At 44.2% G+C, this 20,356-nt stretch overlaps 1 protein-coding gene across 3 annotated transcripts in view; it reads right to left on the bottom strand.

The window, feature by feature from the left end:
* RILPL1 (Rab interacting lysosomal protein like 1) overlaps nucleotides 1-20,060 on the bottom strand; it is a 371,426-nt gene extending 351,366 nt beyond the window's left edge. For 2 of the 3 annotated variants that reach the window (XM_069619682.1, XM_069619681.1), the window contains exon 1: nucleotides 19,657-20,060. In XM_069619682.1, coding sequence (XP_069475783.1) covers nucleotides 19,657-19,941 — 285 coding nt within the window. In that variant the 5' untranslated portion in view covers nucleotides 19,942-20,060. The remainder of the gene's footprint in view (nucleotides 1-19,656) is intronic. The other variant, XM_069619680.1, reaches the window with a different exon arrangement.
* Between the last annotated feature and the right edge of the window lie 296 nt (nucleotides 20,061-20,356).

Genomic DNA, 20,356 nt, shown 5'->3' on the forward strand with positions numbered 1-20,356 from the left:
TTCCTCCTCTATAAACAGATGGAATAACATATGCCTTCACAATTATATTAAGAACTTCAAAAACCCCTTTGTTGCATTATTATTTATTAGTAGCTGTCTCAAAAAGACAGATATTTGTTGGACTACCACACAAATATCCTGTAATTTTTGTGCCCTTCCTTTGCGTTTTATGCAGTCTTTCTACATGCTAGGCATACTATTGTTTTCCAAATGTGCATTTCACACTTACATAAAAAAAAAGTAATTTCCAAATTGAAAAATGTTGCTTGCATTCACAAGTTTTCTTTGAAATGTTTTTTTTTGTCAGACACCACACATACTCTGTTATTTGCCAGTAAGATAGCTCAGCAGGTTGAGCGCTCGCTGCTGCGATCTGAGCATGATCTGCAGGTCGCAGGTTAAAATCCTGGCAAGGCCAACTCAGCCTTTCATCCTTCTGAGGTCGATACATGAGTACCAATTTCAGTTGGGTGATATTACATGTAAATATGTGCTTTGTAAAGCGCTTTGGATTAAGGCGCTATATAAATAACACATTATTATTTGTGTGCCCCTCTGTGTTTTCGCACGTTATATTTATAAAGATGTTATATGCTTGTCAAACTGGTTAATCACAAATAAATGTTTCTGTTATGCTGACAGCAGTTTTTAGGAAATTAAACTGTGGGTTCATGGGTTGCAACTTTTGATTTTCACAGGGGCAGAAATATCCCCACCTCAGCCCTGAAGATAAGCAAGCAACCAGCCCAACCCATACCCTGGCCAAACACATTGTATAGCACTTTTTTTATAATGCATTGCAAAAAGTCATACGATTAACAACCTGTAGTTTTGAATGATATAACATCTCAGCATCGGTCTGTCAACCTGCTGAACTACCCTGATAGGCTTCTACTGTACAGCGTGTCTATGGATTGCTTAATGTACTAAAAGTGGGTGTACTTGTGTCATGGAAGTGATTTAAAGTGGAAATGTACGGTGTGGAATTTGGAAAGAAACCACCTGAAAGAAATTGCACCATTTTTTTAAATATTATTTTGAGCATTTCCAGGCGAGCGGCAGTGCTATTGTGATATTTTTATTGCGTGGTCACAATGATCCTGATCCTGCCCCAGCCCCTCCAACATCTCTCGCTAACAAGAGCAGCTTGCTTAAGAAAGACTGTCGTGGGGGCGCACTAGGCCAACTGTGGTACTACAGGCGGCCTGCTGAAGCATAACTTGATACCCAAATTTGTCAGTGGATTTACAAGCAGTTCCAAGTGGCACAGTAGCCAAGTTCTCTGCCTGCAATTGGGCTGACTAGGGTTCGGATCCTGAACACGGAACATGGCTACACAAACACCATTAAATAATATAACTTAGGAAACACCATTAAATAATATAGCTTATGATAAACGTTTATTTTTCGGTATCTTCAGCGCGGACGACTGAAAAGGCTCAGGCGAGCTACTAGTCGCCCGCGATCGACTGTTTGGCGACCTCTGCTCTATACTATGGCGTAAACTGAAAAAATGTGGGATCCCATCTGCAGTTCTGTCAATTTGGGAAGCCATAAGGGTGAGGCTGGATTCCTGTGATAATTTGTCAGAACCAAAAAAAATATCAAAAGATCTGAGGCAAGGGTGCATTTTGGTCCCACGCCTCTTTAATCTATACTTGGCTGACCTAAAGGGTACTATGAAAGGAGTGGGGTTGATAACAAAATCAGAGGCCTGAATGTTAACTGTCTGGCTTACGCCGATGAAGGTGTCCTCCATGATGCAACTCCAATTGGTCTACAATGATTATTAAATGCCCGAGTGACTATGCAAAACTGTATTATTTAGTAATAAAACAAAAAATGTAATGTAATTCAGTTTGGACACAACTCTATAAAAAAAGGTTACCACAAATGGACTATTATCGATGGTTTCCAAATTGAAGTAGTCCAGGAGACCATATATCTGGTTTTCCATCTAGCTTTGCAGACCAATAAGAAGACAACCATTAAGCGGATAAATAAGATTGATCAATTGGCTTACCAAATGAAGAAAATTCTAAGTATTGTACGTTTACCATTAATACAATATTATGTTGGAAAAGTCATGCCTAAAATCATATCTCTGGCTCTTCACTTGATCTTTCTTTCCACTTTCTCTGCCTCATCTGTACTAGCTCTACCGGTCTACTTCTCTGACCATTTTCTAGTCTCTGTATCACTTCTCCCCGTCACCCCTTAAATCCCCCCTCTTCACTCAAAGAAAATGGCACTGCAACAAACTCTTCGCTTTTATATGATACCTGTATTACTTCTCTTCGCCCGCTCACAAACTTCTCGTCTCTTACTGCCGACGAGGCCACGTCCACCCTTTCCTCAACTTTTTCTTTAGGCCTCGACCAACTCCATCCGCTCTGCTTTTCACCCTACCCGTAAATCCACCCTCTTCTCTATGCAGGGTCTTCTCTGTCGTCTGGAAAGACGCTGGCTCAAATCCTGATGTTCATCTAATCATTCTGCTTATTTCTCTTATCATGCTCTTTATGATAACTGCTTAAACCTCTGCTAAAAAGCACTTATTTCTCAGACCTTCTCCATACACAATCTGCCCACCCTAGGCGTCTTTTTCAAACCTTAACTTGGCTTCGTCCCCCCCCCTCGTTGATCCACTATCAATTCTACTCTATCTGCGTCTGACTTTGCTTGCTTTTTCTCTTCTAAAGTTCATTATTTACACCAGGGCATCTTATCTTCGTCCTCTCCTAACGCTGCTCCCTTCCCTTCCCCTAGTAACTCTACTCATCTCTAACTTTGCTCCCGTCCCCGACTCCGATGTACTCGTCCAGTTGGCTAGAGCCCATCCTATGGCAGCTCCTACGGACCCTATTCCTTCTGTACTCATTCCTAAAGTTTACCTGCTTTTTGTTCCATTTGTTGCCTCTTTCTTTAACATCTGTCTTTCTACTTCTACTTTTCCCCCAGCCTTCAAACACGCAACCATTATTCCTATACTAAAAAAACACAAAAGGCTAATCCTCTTCTTGTCTCTAACTCCTGCCCTATTTCTCTTCTACCTCATCTATCTAAAGCGCCTTGTTTATTCTCAAATCTCATCTTTTGTTTCTGATCTCTCTCATCTCCCTCCCTTTCAGACTGACCTTCGTCCCTGTCACTCTGAGACAGTGGAGTAACTTTGCTGAAAATGTTGGGGGGGGACATCACATCTGCAGAAAAGGTGCCCCAGCCAAACGAATGGGGACATAATTGTCTTCCTATCTGTCTAACAGAACCCTCTGACTCCTGGGGTGATAAGACTTCTGCACCCTTTCCTCTTGACCACGTTATCCCCCAAGGGTCAGTCCAGGGTCCTTTTCTATTTTCCCTATACACTTCGTTACTTGCTCCTAGAATTTCCTCTTTTGGACCATCGCATCCATTTTATGCCGATAACTTTCTATCCTTTTCATCATTCACTCGTGGAATTCACCACACTCTTACGACTTGTCTTTCTGCCATTAAATCTTGGCTGGCCTCTCATTTCATTACTCTAAATGCAGGGAAGACAGAGGTTTTATTCTTCCCTGCTAACACACTCTCCCGCACCCCTCAACTCTGTCACTCTTTTCCTCCCTCTATTCTCGCTATCTCTTCTACAGCATGTAATCTTAGTCTTCACTTAGACTCTAGTCTTTCCTTTTACTCACATCTCTCTCACATCGTGTTCCTGTCACTTTCATCTTTATAATATGCGTAGAGTCTGTCCCCTTCTCACTTTTCATGCTACAAAACGTATTGCTTCGCTTATTTTCTCTCATCGTTTCTGTTCTGTTACGCTCTTTGGTCTCCTATGCTCTCGACTTGCCCCCCTAAAATCAATGCATCACTCCTCTGTCCGTCTACTTGGTCTTATTTCCTACCGTGACTCAATGTCATCATCCCTTGCCTCGCTTGGCATGCTACCCTTTCACTCAACTAAAATTTCATTTTCTCTGTTTAGTCTTTAAATCTCTCTATGAGCTTGCCCCTGAATATCTCGCTTCACTTCTCTTTCTACACTCCTTCTCATTCTCTCCATTCTTCCTGCCTCTTTAGGTTGAACATTCCCCGCCCCCCTGTGCTCAATCCCGCTTCCGATCTGTTCAGCTTCTTGCTCCTCTTCACTGGAACGCTCTTTCCCTGTCTCTCTGATCTATCACTGTATACTCTCTCTTCCGCCTTTCTCTGAAAGCTCATCTCCTACATTGTCCCCGTTTGATCGCTACCAGAACTGTTTGACATGTGTTACTGATCATTATTTTGTACGGTTTGTTTTTAACTACGTGAAGCGCTTTGGACAAAGGCACTATATAAAATATAATAAAAATACAAACACAAATCTATGGCCTCGAAATAGAGCTATCCTCATTGGATTTGCCATGGGATAGGTTTGAAGGTCGTACATGGAAAAGAGTGCTCAACCTTCCTTTCTCTACACCCATTGCCTCGATACATTATGAACTGGGTATGCTCTCTTTACAATTCTGGTTCAAATGGAGAGTGGTAACTCAAAATGGGGAAAATATGGTCATCTAACAAAACGTCCCTGTACAATGATTTCCTTAAGGATATGCACATTGATCCCCAGACCATGCTAATAATGAAGCGATATGTAGAGGCCATCTTATATTAAAGTGACAAACAAGAGGACCCAATTTCGAATCACTTGGGTGTCAAAAAAAAGGAAGTAACTAGATTGAATTCTCACTATTTCAAGGCTTAGGAGCCTAGAGAGTCACCTATTTCAAGGGTAGGAGCCTAACGATTCACTCCACTCTGTTATAGATAAACCCGTAGGCTCACTGTCCAAGTACTTTGTACAATTTCCCTGTCCTAGGATGAGAGCACAGTTCCTTTGGTTCCAACTTAATCTCTTGCACACAGGGGTAATCCTGCGTGCCCGGTATAAAGAACGGAACCCAGTGATGGCGGGTTGTAGGTTTTGTAATGAACAGGAAATTGTTCAACCTTTAAAACAAATACAGGTTGAATGCCCTAAGCTCAGGGAAATCAGTACAATATATTTGAATAGATTCTTCATTAAGAGAGGAGGACCCGATTGATGAAATTTTGAACCGACTAATACTGGAAAGTAATTATTTTTCAACACGGTCATAAGAAAGTTGGACAAATTGGGTTTTATTAAAGACATTAATTAGATGTTAGAGGAAATGAACTGTACATTTTCTCTATTTCCTTTCTCTTTTTCTTGTGCGTTGTTCTGTTTAATATGTATTTACTTTGAAGAATATGGAATGTATAGGCTTTTAATGTAATATCTCCGATTTTATATGGGAAAATGTGTGTTCCCTGTTTTGTACATGATTTTGAAAGGTCATTTACTGATCAACGCATTATATAAAAAAAACATCCTCAACAAGAAAGGCTTTCATCACTTTAACCGATCCATCAGAATCTGCTTGCTTTTTATAGGAGGTCCTTAACCATATTCAGTAGTGTATTGGCCTCAATGATGGCGGTCGTCTATCTGAAACATATGCAAACCATCAAAACTAGACTGTCTGCCTAATACTCAGCTTGAAGCAGACGAAACACACCACCATCCCTTGGCTGCACTGGTACTCAATTAACCAAAAAGGTATGAATTTAAAACTGCTATGTACACCAAATCTCTAAATGCCAACTATCAGAACTGCAACCCAGCTAGACGTTTCAAGTTCTGCGTCCTAAAATAGACTTACCCTCTGCCCAGCGCGGTAATGTTCTAGGGATATCATTTCATGCACAATATCAGGGATACAAATTTCAAGTTACAAGCCACCTTATTTCTACATATACACAAACAACAATTTCTTATTCACCAAGAGTCAATTATGACTAGCTATTTTGCCCATTGATACTCTTCCCTATCCATCAATTTGCAATGTATTGTAGATACAACTCCACTAAACAACCCATGTTATGCAATGTCAACACAGACTACCCTCAGTGCTTTGAACGAACTTTACAAATTTCACCTAATGCCATGGAAGGTGTGTTGTTGAAGAGGCAGTCTTGTAACAGATTCACAATTTTAATGCAATAATGCCTGGGTTTGTAAAGCTTTTTCAAGTAGATCCTAACCAAGTCCTCATTCCACCTGCCACTAGCTGTTAGGAATTGGCTTCCCAAAAGAAGCTCTAGTCCAAAGACACCCAAACCACAGAGACTGTGTCCTGATTCCTGGCGCCATCATCAGAAACACATTACGCTTCACCAAGATATTTCTGCAACACTCGCTCAAAGACAATGAAGGAGCAGCGTCTAATTAACAGGTTGCGCCCTGTAGTCTTAGAAGTATCCAGACAGATACCGTGTCCATGCAGCCAGGCTCTTAGCTTCCAGTCCCTTCTGCAAGCAAGTACTATTTAGGAGATTCGAGAAATGTGCAACGGGAGTGAACCTCCCCTCCCCTCTGGTTTATACCCCATTGCTCCTTGCAGTGAGAAGCTACACCTAGAGGAAATCAGGTACTGGAGCTGGTAAAGTGGGTAGTTTAGTGTAGCGCAGGAAGCAGATGGAAATTGGTGGTGTATATGCACAGAATTTATAACAAGAGGAGCCAAGCAATCCCTTCAGAAGGGCTCAGTCTCCACAAAACTTTGCTACCTCATAGGTTTGCTGGCAGGGCCCAGTGGCTGCTTAGACAGCAGCCCCAGGGCTGTACTAGCAGTAGTGAACCTACATGCAAAAATACGCCTTTACATGGGAGCAGCTAAAGGGTCACCGTTTAGTTATTCGGGCCCAAGGAGTCTTCCAGCAAAGGTCTTTTTGTGCACTGGTGCTTAGATTGCTGGGCTTCAGCCACAAAAGATCCCTTCCCCACTCATCCTCAGCACTTTACTGAGGAAGCCTCACTGTTGCATAAAGTTGTACAAGCGTATCATAACCTTATGTGGTGACAGTCAAGTAACAACGTCCTTGTTCTGGAAACAAGAGCTACGAAGTGACTGTACTCTCCAACACGGGTACAGAACAGTGAAGACACACCAATGGCAGCCGTGCGCTCTACTGAAATCAGTTACCGCAGCATAGACCGCTACATCTCAACTCATGTTGTTCACGCCAGGATTGCAGCCCAATAATAGCTGGCCAAGTCTGAACCCAAAATTCAAGCAATCAATACCGACCCAACACTTACTGAGATATTACAATATTAGTCATCTCTACCAAAGCAATTGTAATGTACTTGCAATGTAATGTGCAGCCCACCATGTACCGTTCAGACTTTGATCTGCCGAACTCCCACAACACACAGCGTTTCAAGGCCTCAACAATGCCAACGAGGTCCTAATAAAATGTCATGACAAAAAAGGCTAAAACCCATCTATTCAGATAATCATATGAGCCACAATGGGGAGCAAGCTCCGGGGCAACGCGTTCTTGGAAGCAAGACAGCGCAGTGCAACACAGGTTCGAATCCCGATGCGCTTAAAACCCATTTTCTGTTATTAAGGATGTTATAAAAGAAAATGTATTATAGTGCAGGTATCCCAATTAGCTTTGTTAACCAAAAAGCACTTTAAGGCTACATGTAAAACTGGTCTGCAACCTTTGGAATTGTAGTCCAAAACATCTCGAGAGCCAATCAGGTGTGGTCAGCAGTCAATGGCAAGGCATCATGAGAGTTATAATCTAAAACATCACGAGAGCCACAGTTTGCAAGCCCCATACCCATACATTGGCACGCAAAAGCTAAGGAAGCTCCAATGAACGAGCAGCAGCAGCACCCAGCTGACCTCAAAAGTTGTCAGCAATTGTTACACGACTTGACTAACGTTCTAATTTCAGATTTTCTGTACATTATTAATGCAGTTGTATAAGTTATAGTCTATAACCACTGTGCTATTACTCTTGCATTGTCTACTCTTGTGGAAAAAGCTCCAGAACAAATGATCATTTGAATTGCTGTGTTACTTTAGCAAAAAAAAAAAAAAAAAACTTAGTTTCCAGAACGTTCCTCATTTGGCATAAACAAGCTTAGTTTCCAAAGGTTTTTTTAAAAGTTCTAAGCGATGCCTCAATAAGCCCGTTCAAGTCTGAAAAAGTTACAGGCGCGCAGTTGCTCAATTGTTCATTATTAGAAGTTTAAATGTTGCACATGAATGAATGTATCTCTGAATAGGTATCCAAATTATCCCCATACATAATGTTGACGAGAAAAGGTTGTGGCAACATTATATATGGTGACCATGTGTATATATATATATAGGGTCAAGGGGACTTGGAGGGCGGGCGGTTGCAGGGCTGTCCCCTGCATGTTCAGCGTGTTAAACTCCCTGCAAAAAACTGCAATTTTATGGCTACTTTTTTACCAGGCAACATTTTTGCGGGGACATCACCACATGGAACCTCTGAATAAACCTTTAAGAAGTTTGGCGGCAAAAAGAAAAATTAAAACAAAAAAATAAAACATCAGCGATGAGCGTTTGCATTACCCTGAGAACGCTCAAATCCTGTCAAACGAGTACAGGGGTACAGTTAAAAGTGTATTCAATCAGAATGCCTCTGTTATAGCCATCACTGAAACGGGGTAAGCAGGGACAATGCCATGCACAAAGCCTTTGTGAGGCGCTGTATTCAGGGTTAATAGTGTCAACCTTTCCACCCCCTTCACCAGCCCTACAGATAAGGGGTGTATCGTTCACTTTTACTCTAAAAATAAATAAATAGGGAAATACTCCCAAAAAATAAAAAATTGAAAAAGAGTAAAAATAGTCCCATAAAATACAAATAAAAATAGGAAACAGATACATGGGGACCTTGAGCCACTGCTTTCACCCACAGCTCCATGGATATATTTGGACCAGTAGTGCACGTAGTACCTACCTGATCAAAAGAAATACACGTCTCTTTTAATGTGTATGAATAACTCGGTGCCAAGATATAATTATTAGAAAAACATTTCTGGTTTTCAGTTAAAACATGTTTTTACTTGCTTATAAAATACTTCCATTGGGAATTGGTTTTTACTCCCCAAAAAATAATTTTACACCCAACTTTAAAAAGAAAATAGGGAATAAAATACTCGTACTTCAAAATCTCATCTAAAGCACTGCCCTTAACCATCCCGACTCATCTGCTCTACTTTGAGTTCAGTGCCAAGTCCTTGCTCCCACCCTCAGCTTTAAGCAACTTGGTCTCTTAACACCTTCTTCCCTTGTCTCCCTCCGTAGTGAGGCCACTTTAACCTTCTTTAGTGGACTTCAATCTCCCTAGAAATCCACCCCCCCCCCCCCATCAACTTGACCTGGACTTGTGCGACAGTGTCAGTTGTCCGACCCTACGAAGAGGGGGATGGGAGCCCTCTTAACCTGTGGTGGGAGTCCTACCACAGTGAATGTGCTTATTCCTTTTTTATTATCATTTATTTGTATATGGTTAACAAAACTTTAGCGCAACCAAACATACAAAATATTTCACTACAATTAACACTAAAATTACAAAAAAAAAAAAAAAAAACCTTGGATAGAAGAGGCCAAATCTTCGAATCCAAAAAGGTATAGCAACAATTAATTACGTACATTACCGAGTTTTACATTTTTAAAACTGTTATATTCAGAGCATGCTTGTTTCTACATGCAGGGCACAATAACTACAGAAATGCATAGACCGTTGAATTCCCTATCTAGCACCAATAACTTCTCTCCTAGGCAGTAGGTTCAGTTTGAAGCGTAACATTTAAAACCTATACTTCCTCAAAGGACGTTGTTTAAAGTAAAAAGGCATCTCGTTAAAGGCTCTCACTTTGTGATGTAAATGGTTAAATAAATGATAATTCCTTGCTGAGGCTCCGTTCTTAATCCAGTCCCATTCAAAAAGGATCTTTTTACTCTTTCTTGAAGACACCATAAGCTTCTAAAGATCTAAATCATATTCAAACAAAAGCTTTACGGACTCCCGAAACCATTCAATCAACACTTTGTCAAACAATGGTGCCCACAGAACATCTGGGTACTGGATATGAACTGATGGGAGCAGAAAGGCCAAAGTGCATAAAAGCAAGATGGATTACTCAAAAGAAGCGAAGTGGAGATTGGGTTCCTCAAGGGGGGGGGCGGAAGTGAAAATGTTCTAACTGTTTAGGAAATGGCAATAAAATATATTTTAAAAAAATAAATTGTTATAAAGCATCAAAGAACATAAATCATACAGGAGGTAGTTGTCAGGAGATTGCCATAATGTTTTCAAACGCTGCAGCCTCTTCCAATCGGCACAAGCGATCATGTCTGATAATTGCAGTGCAAGTCCACTTTGCGAGAAAGAGTAGCCTTTTCCATAGCAGCGATTCCACCCTACCCCATTCATTAGGCAATGTCGGCCCCATAAGAGTAGACGGGGGACTGTTTTTTGACACTAAAACGTAATCCCCTGCAATTGCCGATAATCTGTCAAACTTCCAGTCAAACAACAATAACTCAGACCTTTATTCTTGTTTTTTTATCCGTTCTAAATCCATTTGATACTTTTTGCATTAATATTGACTCCCAGATATTTAAAATTATGGACAACTGCCAAGAGATTTTGGGATATAAACCAATTAAAATGTAGTTGTTGAGATTCAATGTTAAATCAAAAGATAACAAAATAGGCATGGTTAGCTGTCAGGGCTCTTTGAAGGCCAATGGGGGGGGGGGGGTTTGAATCAATTAAGACTGTCGTCGGCGTAGGCCAGGTAGATAATTGTTCGATTTCCTAGCGTTGGTAGAATTTTTATTTACATTCTTAAAAACGTCACCAAAGTAGCTAATATACAAGTTAAATAAAAATGGTGCTAAAACACAACCATGACGCAGGCCACATCAAGTATTTATCCACCTCATTTAGTTGCCCTTTTGATCTAGTCAAACCCTCACTTTTGTATCAGAATGCAAAGCAATCGGTATGTTTAATATACCTGGCGTACATCGCTTCTCAACCAACTTATTCCAGAAGAGGACACCATTAACTTGATCAAAAGCCTGGGGGATATCTAGAAATGCACAGTATAAAACCTTTTTTCCTATACGGCCTGAGTTTGTAACAAGTGAATAACAAAGCCATAATGTGTTGTGTTCAGGACTGCATGAAAGCCGGATTGAAATGTATCAAAAGAACCACTCTTACAAGCCCAGATTCGCAGCTGTTCCAAATAATTGCCCCAAAGATTTCACTCTGGGCGTCCACGAGGGAGATGCGCCCCTTATTGTGTAGTTGGCAACAGTATCACTGCTAATGACCCCATTCCTCTTTTCCAAGATGCTGGCCTGTTTCTCTTGGTTTGTTTTAGGGAACCATGACTTCCAAAGCCACAGCAGTAGACTGAAGAGAACACAGCCCACAAAAGCCTCCAGATGAAATGAAATGATTTTTTATTTATATCACGTTCGTACACAAGTGTTTCAGAGCACGACCAGGCAAAATGGAGGGGAACAAGGGAGAACAAAAACAACAGCGATCTTACTAGGCCCAGTGACATTAAGAAAGTGCATGGAAGAGGGAAAAGGGGGAAGTGCATGAAGGGGGGCAGGGGAGAGTGGAAAGTGCAGAATAGAGGAGAGAACAGAATAAATAAAATAAATTAGGGTAAGAAATCATGGTAGGGCAGCCAGAAGGTTAGTCAGATAAGGTATATCTGATAAGTGTAGAAGAAAAGTGGGAGAGGGACTGTATGGGTACAAATGCAGGAGGGTGGCAGTGTGAGCAGATACCTGGGCACGAATGACAGAGGGTGGCCAGGTGCATGATGCCAAGAGAAGAAACATGTCAACGGGATGGAGGGGGGCAAAGGCAGAGGCAAAGAGGAAGGTCTTGTGTGGCTTCCAGAAACGGAGATGGTTTTCCTCAAGTTTCAAGATAGGGTCTGCGTAACAGTGCACCCCAAATCTGCAGCACAATGCAAGGAAACCACTATGCGACACTGCACAGCCGACCAAAACAAGGATCGGTGCGTACCCAAAAGACAGCAATATGCTCCAGACAGCAACAACACTCGCCTGTAACAGAGGCGCAGAGTGGCTCCTCAACAAAGATTGTAATCCCATGGATTTTGGAAACTCTCGTACAACTGGGAACATTTACTATAGCGGGCCACCATCGACAAGATTCAGCAGGCCTGCACAAGAGGAAGGGGCGGGAGACTCCCTTATATGTATTCTGTTAGTAGCACCTCATGGCCCAGGGAACCAGATTGGGAAAAACGAAGGAAGAAGGGATGTGAGGGGCATAAAAGAGAGCACATGAAGTTGTGGGTTGTTAGGGTGAGGTCAGTGTAGGTGGACCAAGAGACCAGAAGTAGGAAGGATGGTGTAGAGGTGGTTTATAGAAAGCATAAGCTATTGGCTGGCAAGTGGTACGTGGTGTGAGTGCACTTGTGAAAGTGGTAGTGGGAGAGTAGGGAGTGAGTGAAACGGTGACCAAGAGAGCAAAATAAGAGTAACTAAGGAGAAGGTGGGGTGTAGTAGTCGTGTGGAGGTGGGACTAGTAGTAGTAGTGGAAAGTAGTAGTAGGTAGGTGCCATCGAAGGGACAGCTAGCGAGGGAAAGCCCTTTGCCGATTTAAAAATAAAAAAACATTGATCCTCAACTTTATTCTTGAGGCCATATGTGACACTGTATACTGTCGGCTAACACCCAGGGAGGCACCACCCCTCCAAGGACCCACTTACATAGCAACACTTGATGGGGTCATCTACCTGCCCTCGCCTTACTCATCCCCCTCTACTTCAGACCACTCACTTTTCCACCGACATTGTGACCCCGACAACTCTCCACCCAAAACACATTTACAAAACAGAGGTTCAAACTGGACCCTCCAGTGACCAACCTAATTGAAGTAAGGTGCCCTGTACGTGAAGTAGTCCCACCTCAGGCTTCCTCTATCAATCAAGTCTTTTCCAACTTCCGCTCAGCCCTTCGTTTTCCCTTCAAACACCATTAACCAACTCGCATCTTTAGCCCTGCTAACACCAGATCTCCCCAGAGATTTGCACCCTGAAAGCCAATGCACGTCTTATGGCGCCACATTTCTGCTTGCCACTCGCGATTGGTGAGTGATAAAGGGCTCCGAGCTAGTAAAGAATTATATGGATAGCTGGCAAGTGCTCAGCCTCCATATGCTACACAGACGGAATGGGTTTTTATTATCCTCAGCAATTAGCTGATTTGAAAAACACGTCTGGGATCGTGCCAACTACTTTGTTCAATGGCTTCCAGCGGTCCTAGCTCCAGCTGGACTTGCAGTGCTGGAAAGCTACTGCATGGCACAGTGGCTGACACAAGCTGATGCCCATTAAAATAATGCAGACACCCCAGCGAATGTCAGCCGACCAGGGCAATTTCAATTGGTTCAGGAAGCCCTGGAGGCGGACGTGTGGGTGTGGGATACAAAAGACGCACGGGTCTGCCAAGCATGGCACTAAAGGCTGCCAGTGGCTACACCCCCATGCAAACAGAAAACATGCACCAAATTACTGGCTGACTCATTCAGTCCGTGCAGCGCTGGTGGAGGTGAAAGGGCGCGTGTATTAAGGGCTTTGGGCGCTTTAGAAATGTTAAACAGGAGCACTGAACTGGGGCTCTATTGAGTGCAACAGGAAAAGAGGATTCAATCGAGGCCCTTGTGGCTAGAGCTTGCATTTCCCATAATGAGCTGGCGGGTGTGGCCTGCAAAGGTTCCCAGTGGATCAGAGCAGTCCTGGGGACATAACCCTGCCTGCACGTTCCATGGCAGAGCTGATCAAAGGCAAAGGGAGGGGTGTGCGCAATATGGAATTCATACTGACATAACAAAACTGCTGAGAAAGAAGGGTGGAGGAGATCACCCAATGCTGTCACTCTGAGGCTGCATTAAAAAGGTAAGACGCGGGCATCGATGATAGAAAGGTTTTGTACTTGCCTGCACAGGCACATGCCTCCCATCATCCCAATAATTGCTTGCAAAACACAGGCTGTGCAGTTGCCCAAAATATCCATTTCTGATCCTACACATCCACCTAAGCTTCCATGACACATGCCAATCGTCAGTTGCTCCCCCTCTCCCAGAAGCCCTCACTATACACCCCCTTTCCTCTGAACCCCAACACATTGATGGGCACATTTGCTTCTGAGCGTCAGCAACACTTCTCTGTCTGAAGGAGGCCTGGGCGCTGCCGAGATCTGTATAGCACCTTCTGTGCCATGTTCTACTTGGTCCCCATCTGTATGGGTCGTAGAATAGATGTAGCATTGCAATTGGGTATCCATATCTTTAATTGACCCTCTAGCATTGAAAGGAAGAAGGGAGGTAATGCTATCTTGTATTAGCAGACATGTCTGCTTCATTGTTTTTGGGACTCTTTATATTAGCTACGTTTATACATTGCACATGCAGTATTACCCAATTAGTTAATGTGAGAATTAAGTTCACTAATCCAAGGAGTTCAAGCTAGGAATATTGTAACAATGTTCTTTAAGAAAGAGATGAAGTCACTGCAGAAGGCTCACTTGCTGGCAGGATAGCTCAATAAGTTGAGCTCTAGCCCAGATATCTGTGGTCATCTGTGTTCACAGGTAACACTCCCAGCCATTTATTTTTCCGAGTTCGATACACTAAGGGCTAATACATTAAACAACAACAAATGGCTGTAGCGCGTAAAAACTGAATGAATTAGGAATAAAGTACTACATTAATATATGCCATTATGCTAGATGGCAATGCAGGGATATTAGGTTCACCCTGGCGCTTCTTCTTTGAGCACTGCATGCCAATAATCTGTCGCTCCCTTCCTGGATAACAGGTGCATGCTTAATACTGGATGTTGCTTTACTGTTTTTGGCACATTCTGTATGCTCACTGCTCGCATTAAAGATTTTTAATTTTGCATAATTCCCAACAAAGCAGTTATGTTGGGAATTATTTCCCCCGCGAGTTACTAAGGCTTTGAAGACACATCACAGTGCTTCTAAACCAGCTTAATCCATTACCTCTCTGCCCCAGCACGCACTTTCACAAGGGGTGCTCAGATGCTACATGCTTACAATGACAAGCCTCACCTTAGTAACAGTGTGGATTTCTCTAACGTAGGCAGCACCCACCTCAATACAAATCTACACAATTAGATTAGACCCCAACCCCAATGCCTCCAACTAACATGGGCAGCACCGATCCAAAACACACAAGCGCACGGACCATTTTAGATGAGACCCCAAGGCTAGCCTGTGTCAAAACGATATCATCCGTCTACAATCAAAAGAACCCTGGGCATTCTTCACAAGGCTGGCACTTCAAAAAAAAATTCAGAGGCATCTTTGAGGTTTCGGTTACATTTAAATTTTGGGTGAATGTACCTGGGACAGTAAAAGCACCTTTGGTGCAGATGTGCACCTAGAAATTTGAGAAAAGCTTTTTCAGGATGATCAGAGGACGCTCTCCCAAACTTTTAAAACTTGTGGAACACTGGTACAGGCATATTTTGTACACAATTCACTCAATGGACTGTTAAAGGTGGTGAATGGCCACTGGCCCGCTTTCATGCTGGTGGACGTTGGTACATAAAAAATGTGCGAGCTGTTTTGACTGCCTTTGCATTAATTGTGGATGCATGTGAAGCACCAGTTGTTAAACCTTTGTGCATACAAATGTGTGCGTTGGGCTACATGCAATCATTCTAAGCCCCGCCCACCTGGTGCCTTCCTGCTTGCCGCTCTTTTCCCTACTTAAGGAGACCTCCAGCCTCTTTTCCTTTGCAGCTGTGGAGCAGGTTTAAGTGGATCTAGGTCACCTGGCCTAAGCTCTGCCCACCTGTTGCCTTCCTGCTTGCCTCTCGTTTCCCTACTTAAGGAGCTCTCCAGCCTCTATTCCTTTGCAGCTGGGGAGCAGGTGTAAGTGGATCTAAGTACCACCCACCTTCTTAGTCCTGCCTCTTCCTTCCTGCTCTTAACTCTTAGATCAAAAGCGTCCAAAGCGTAGGGCAGTCAAAGAAAAGGGAAATTCCTGTTTGACCTGTTCAGACCAGGAGGATCCAGGTCCCGACCCCCTGCTAAAACAGCAAGTAAGCATGCACCAACATGTCTTCTGGCCAATGCTGGATTTAACTTTTATGGACTTCACCGATTCACGGTTCGTCACCCTTTCTCAACTCTCATGCTGGACTTCCTTTGCATCTTGTACTCACGGTGGCCCTGAATCATGCTGTTCCCATCTTCATCTTGTATCCTGGCTTGCAACATTATGTGTTACTAGCGACGTCTGCAATTGTATTCGCTCTTCCCTCTTGCTTCTCCACTCTTTGACTGCTTACCCTTTTCTCCCCTCTCCCTTTTCCTATCGCCTCCTCCCCTTACTTCTTCTATGCACTTACTCTATCAGAATTGTCCGTGGACCTAGTATGATAGCAACCTTGTCTGTCGCTCCCCCATCCACTTACTCTTCCCCTGTCCCTCCCCCCCTCCAGCACCATCGGAAATGTCAGGCCTAGTACGGTAGTCGCCTGTATCCATTTCCTTCCCACTCTCCCCCTCCCTTCCTTCTCTATGTCTTAGCTCTTGCACTATATGAAATGTCGTCAGGCCGAGTATGATAGTTAATTTCACATCCTTACTGTTCATGGCCTGTAAGAATGTCATTATATTTTCCCTTGTTCCCTGCCTTGCCTTGAAACACATTGTGTATAGGCGCTCTATAAATAATCATATCGTATCCTCCCAGCCCAAATGGCTGCTGGTAAGCAGATCCATGTGGTCACACACAAACTCCTTAACGTGACATTTTTCACCCCATTCCGGTGTTAAATTCTGCCGACGACTTGGGTGACAGTTTTATAAATCGGATGCTTGGAAGGATTTTTACATCTTTTGTGTTTCATTGTGGGGAGGGTGATTGGTTGCAGCCCACCTTGGCTACTCCATGCTGCAGCCTTCAAGGGCAGGCTGTAATCCAAGTAGACCTCAACTCGTCATAGCTTGGACCTCACAGTGGAAGTACTGCTGGGCGTGTGGTTGCGTTATGTACCAGTTCTTTCACAAATGGGGACAAATGACTTGTCTGTAGCTAGTGGCTTACAACTTACGTTGCACCCTGCACATCTTCATCCAAGCCTGCCAATGGTGCAATGACCAGTCCCCTTCACTCCTGTCCTACTACAAAGAAACATGCACTTCAATGTCCACTGCCTTGGATGAAACCAAGCCCAAAATACTTCACCAACCTTCTCTCCTTAGTCCAGTCCCACACCTGCAAATGTCTACCCTCCAGCCATGCTGCCACACTGCTGTATTGCCTCTTCTGTTTGCCAACGACTTTTCCCTCCATTTCTCATTTAAGATTCGAAAGACAGTCTACCCTCGCTGCGCCTGCTACACTTAAAGTATTATGAAAGCTAGTCAAGTGTGCACGCCTGTAGATCTCTTTTCTGTGCAACCAATTAATGCCCTGCCACCGGTCCCCTCTTCCTACCTCTACTCCCTCTTCAAACTCGACTGAAGCTGGAATCTTCCGCTCCTCATTCAAAACTTATGTGCGTCAGACTTTCTAGCAACATTCGCATTGCCTGACTTTGATACAGACCCCTGCTCAGAGCACAAGATTCAACCCCAAGTAATGACGAATACGTGGACGCTTTATGCAACTTCCAAATCCCTGGTTGTGGGAAGCACGCCAAGAATGATTTCTGCTAGTACCAGGAACATGATTGATGTTTACAGTGTAGCAGGTCTGGTGCATGAAAAATGACTCTTCTTTTGTATGCTAAAGTTTTTAACAATGCCAAACTCTGGCTTAGCTTGGGTTCCAGATATTGTTCCAGATATGTTACTGAAAGTAGCCAACTTTAAGGGAAGCAAAATGATCCGATATTAGATTTACTTCAGAATATTGCAAGCCAATTATTACTCTTATTCTCCAGATTATACACAACCACCACAGTTAGATGGATCAGGTGAGGCAGGTAACTAGTTTACCAGGAGTGCACCATGTCAAACAAACTCCAAACTTAATGGAGAGACCAGTTTCTCAAGCCACCATGCCCACGTCAGCCCGATATCCCCATTTAAGAAGCTATAGTCACTTTGAGGGAAGTCTCTATGCGCAGATTTGTATTAATACCAATAGTGGTTAATGGGCACAGTCCAGCAACACCGGAAAATATTTTTTCTAACAGGTACAATCAACCCTTCAGAAAATATAGTAACCACTCCAAAACGAAGCAAACGCTCCCAATACATAAAAAAGGGGCGCAACAGGCAAGCGCATGTCCATTGCCAACATCTACACTGCAGTGTTCAGACCAGGGCTATCGGCAGCACATGCCACATCACAGAGAAGCTCTGGTGCGCTACCTGAGATGGGCCTATAAGCAAAAAAATATATATTTTCATTCATAGTAATTATTGGGCACAGAAACGGTGCGCTACAACATATTGTTACTTCCGTAAAAATACCCCAGCGACAGTTTAGAACTACTTTGTAATAGCTGCAATTCAACGTCCAAAGGTCAAGAGAAAAAAAATGCTCCAAACAAAGTTCTGTCTAGAGCCCCAAGCGGGCCTTTGATATTGCCCAAAATATTACATAATAATTTAAGTTCTTTTTAAGTATGGATAATGTAAAGTCCCTTAAGGACACTGTAATTCTGCAGTTAGTATCCTACAGGGACAATATATGGCTCGGAAGAAGCACTGACGTTATTTAGTCGACGCTTCTTTGAAAAGCATGCACCTAAACTGAGCGAGCCGGGCCCTTTGGCCGATTAGTGAGTACAATTAAGACGTTTCGGGTGACATACTGTATTGCCTCTGTAGCGAGTACCACGAATACAAACACATCTTTTAACAAATACCCAGAAAATAAGACGGGCCCCTTTTCAAAAGACAACCAAAGGCCCGCAAGACCAAGGCCGCCAAGCTCCACTCGGTGACAATTAAATGCAGTGCCAGCTTTGCGATCCGTCCCCAAGTAAAAGCAATTAACTTGGCAGTTCTACTCCTAAACCACTTCCCTGTCCTTCAGTCACAACAACGCAGCGCACCTCTCCTTCCAGTCACAAACTGCTGAACTTGGCCGACGCCTGCTCCCAGTCTGAAGCCTGTCAAGACCCTGCCCCTCCTCCCAGAGGAAACCCTCTTAACTGCTGCACTTAACCCTCTGCCTGAAGCAGTTCACAATCTGCCACTCCATCACTCACACCCCTGATTTAGGGTAACCAAACTAATGTACTCTAAGAAGAACACACAGCCTTATCCTACTCCTGTCCAGGTAGATACCCACACCCCTACCGACCTTAACAGGCCCAAATGACGGCCCCCTTTCTGGTGTTAAATTTCCTGCGCCCCATAACTGCTTGAAGCCCCTCACAACCCGCATTTCCAGATACAATATCCGGAGTGCCACGTTCTGCGGTTGTCCGCCCACCCTCACTTTCCGTTCCTTCCCTCCTTGGCTGTCATGCTACTACATCCCTCAAGACCCTATAACCCCGCATTCCCCACACTTGTAACACCAGCCCCGCCTTTCTGATGCTTCCTGCCTCCTTGCACACACCACCAGCAGTCAGTCACAGTGCCACCCGTCCACCATGGGATCTCCTGCTGTGCCCTGTATGCCCCCAGTGCCACCTTCTGCTGATTCCAACCCACCCCCACCCCCCAGCTTGTAAACTATTGCCAGGCACAGCGCCACGACTCCCACCTTCTGGTGCTTCTTGTCCTTCTCCTGCCGCTCCACCCTCTCCAGGCGGAGGCGCTCGAGCTCCAGGCGCAGGTCGTGCTGCTCGGGCTCCATGGCGCTGCGGCTCACCAACACCTCCAGGATCTCCAGTACCCGCACCACCCGGGGCATGAGCCGGCCGATGGCCTCGCAGCCGTGCAGGTCAATGAGCCGCTCGAACTCCTGGCCCACGGCAGAAGCCATGTCGTACACGTCCATCACCGTGAGTTCGGTCACCGGCTTCTCCAGCGCGGGCACTTCCTCCATGGCTGCGGCGGGACTCTGAGCGCCGGCCTGCGGGGCACAGTACCCGCCAGCGCCCGCTAGCTCTGCGCACGCGCGCGGCCTCCGCTGAAGTGGGAAATCTTGGAGCGGACTCGCAGCCGCAGGAGAGGACCAGTTGTGCGCATGCGCATCCGGGATTCGTGGAGTAGCTACTGTCAAGCTATGTTGGACTCCAGGCTTCATGCATTACATATACACTTAACTGAAGCATATGCAGAAGAACCAGCCCGGGCAACCACCGAGGCGGGAACGCAAGTTCGGGAAGGCGGGGGCGTTATTTATGAGCAGCACTGCACAAAGAGCACCACACCACCACACCGAAGTGCAGTGATGGAAATGTAAATCATGAACTGTGAGATTCTACCAGGGAGGAAGAAGAGAGGGGGATCGGGGGTGT

The sequence above is a fragment of the Ambystoma mexicanum genome, chromosome 10 (assembly GCF_040938575.1).
Source record: "Ambystoma mexicanum isolate Mex_15411 chromosome 10, UKY_AmexF1_1, whole genome shotgun sequence".
In the NCBI taxonomy this organism is placed as follows: Eukaryota; Metazoa; Chordata; class Amphibia; order Caudata; family Ambystomatidae; genus Ambystoma; species Ambystoma mexicanum.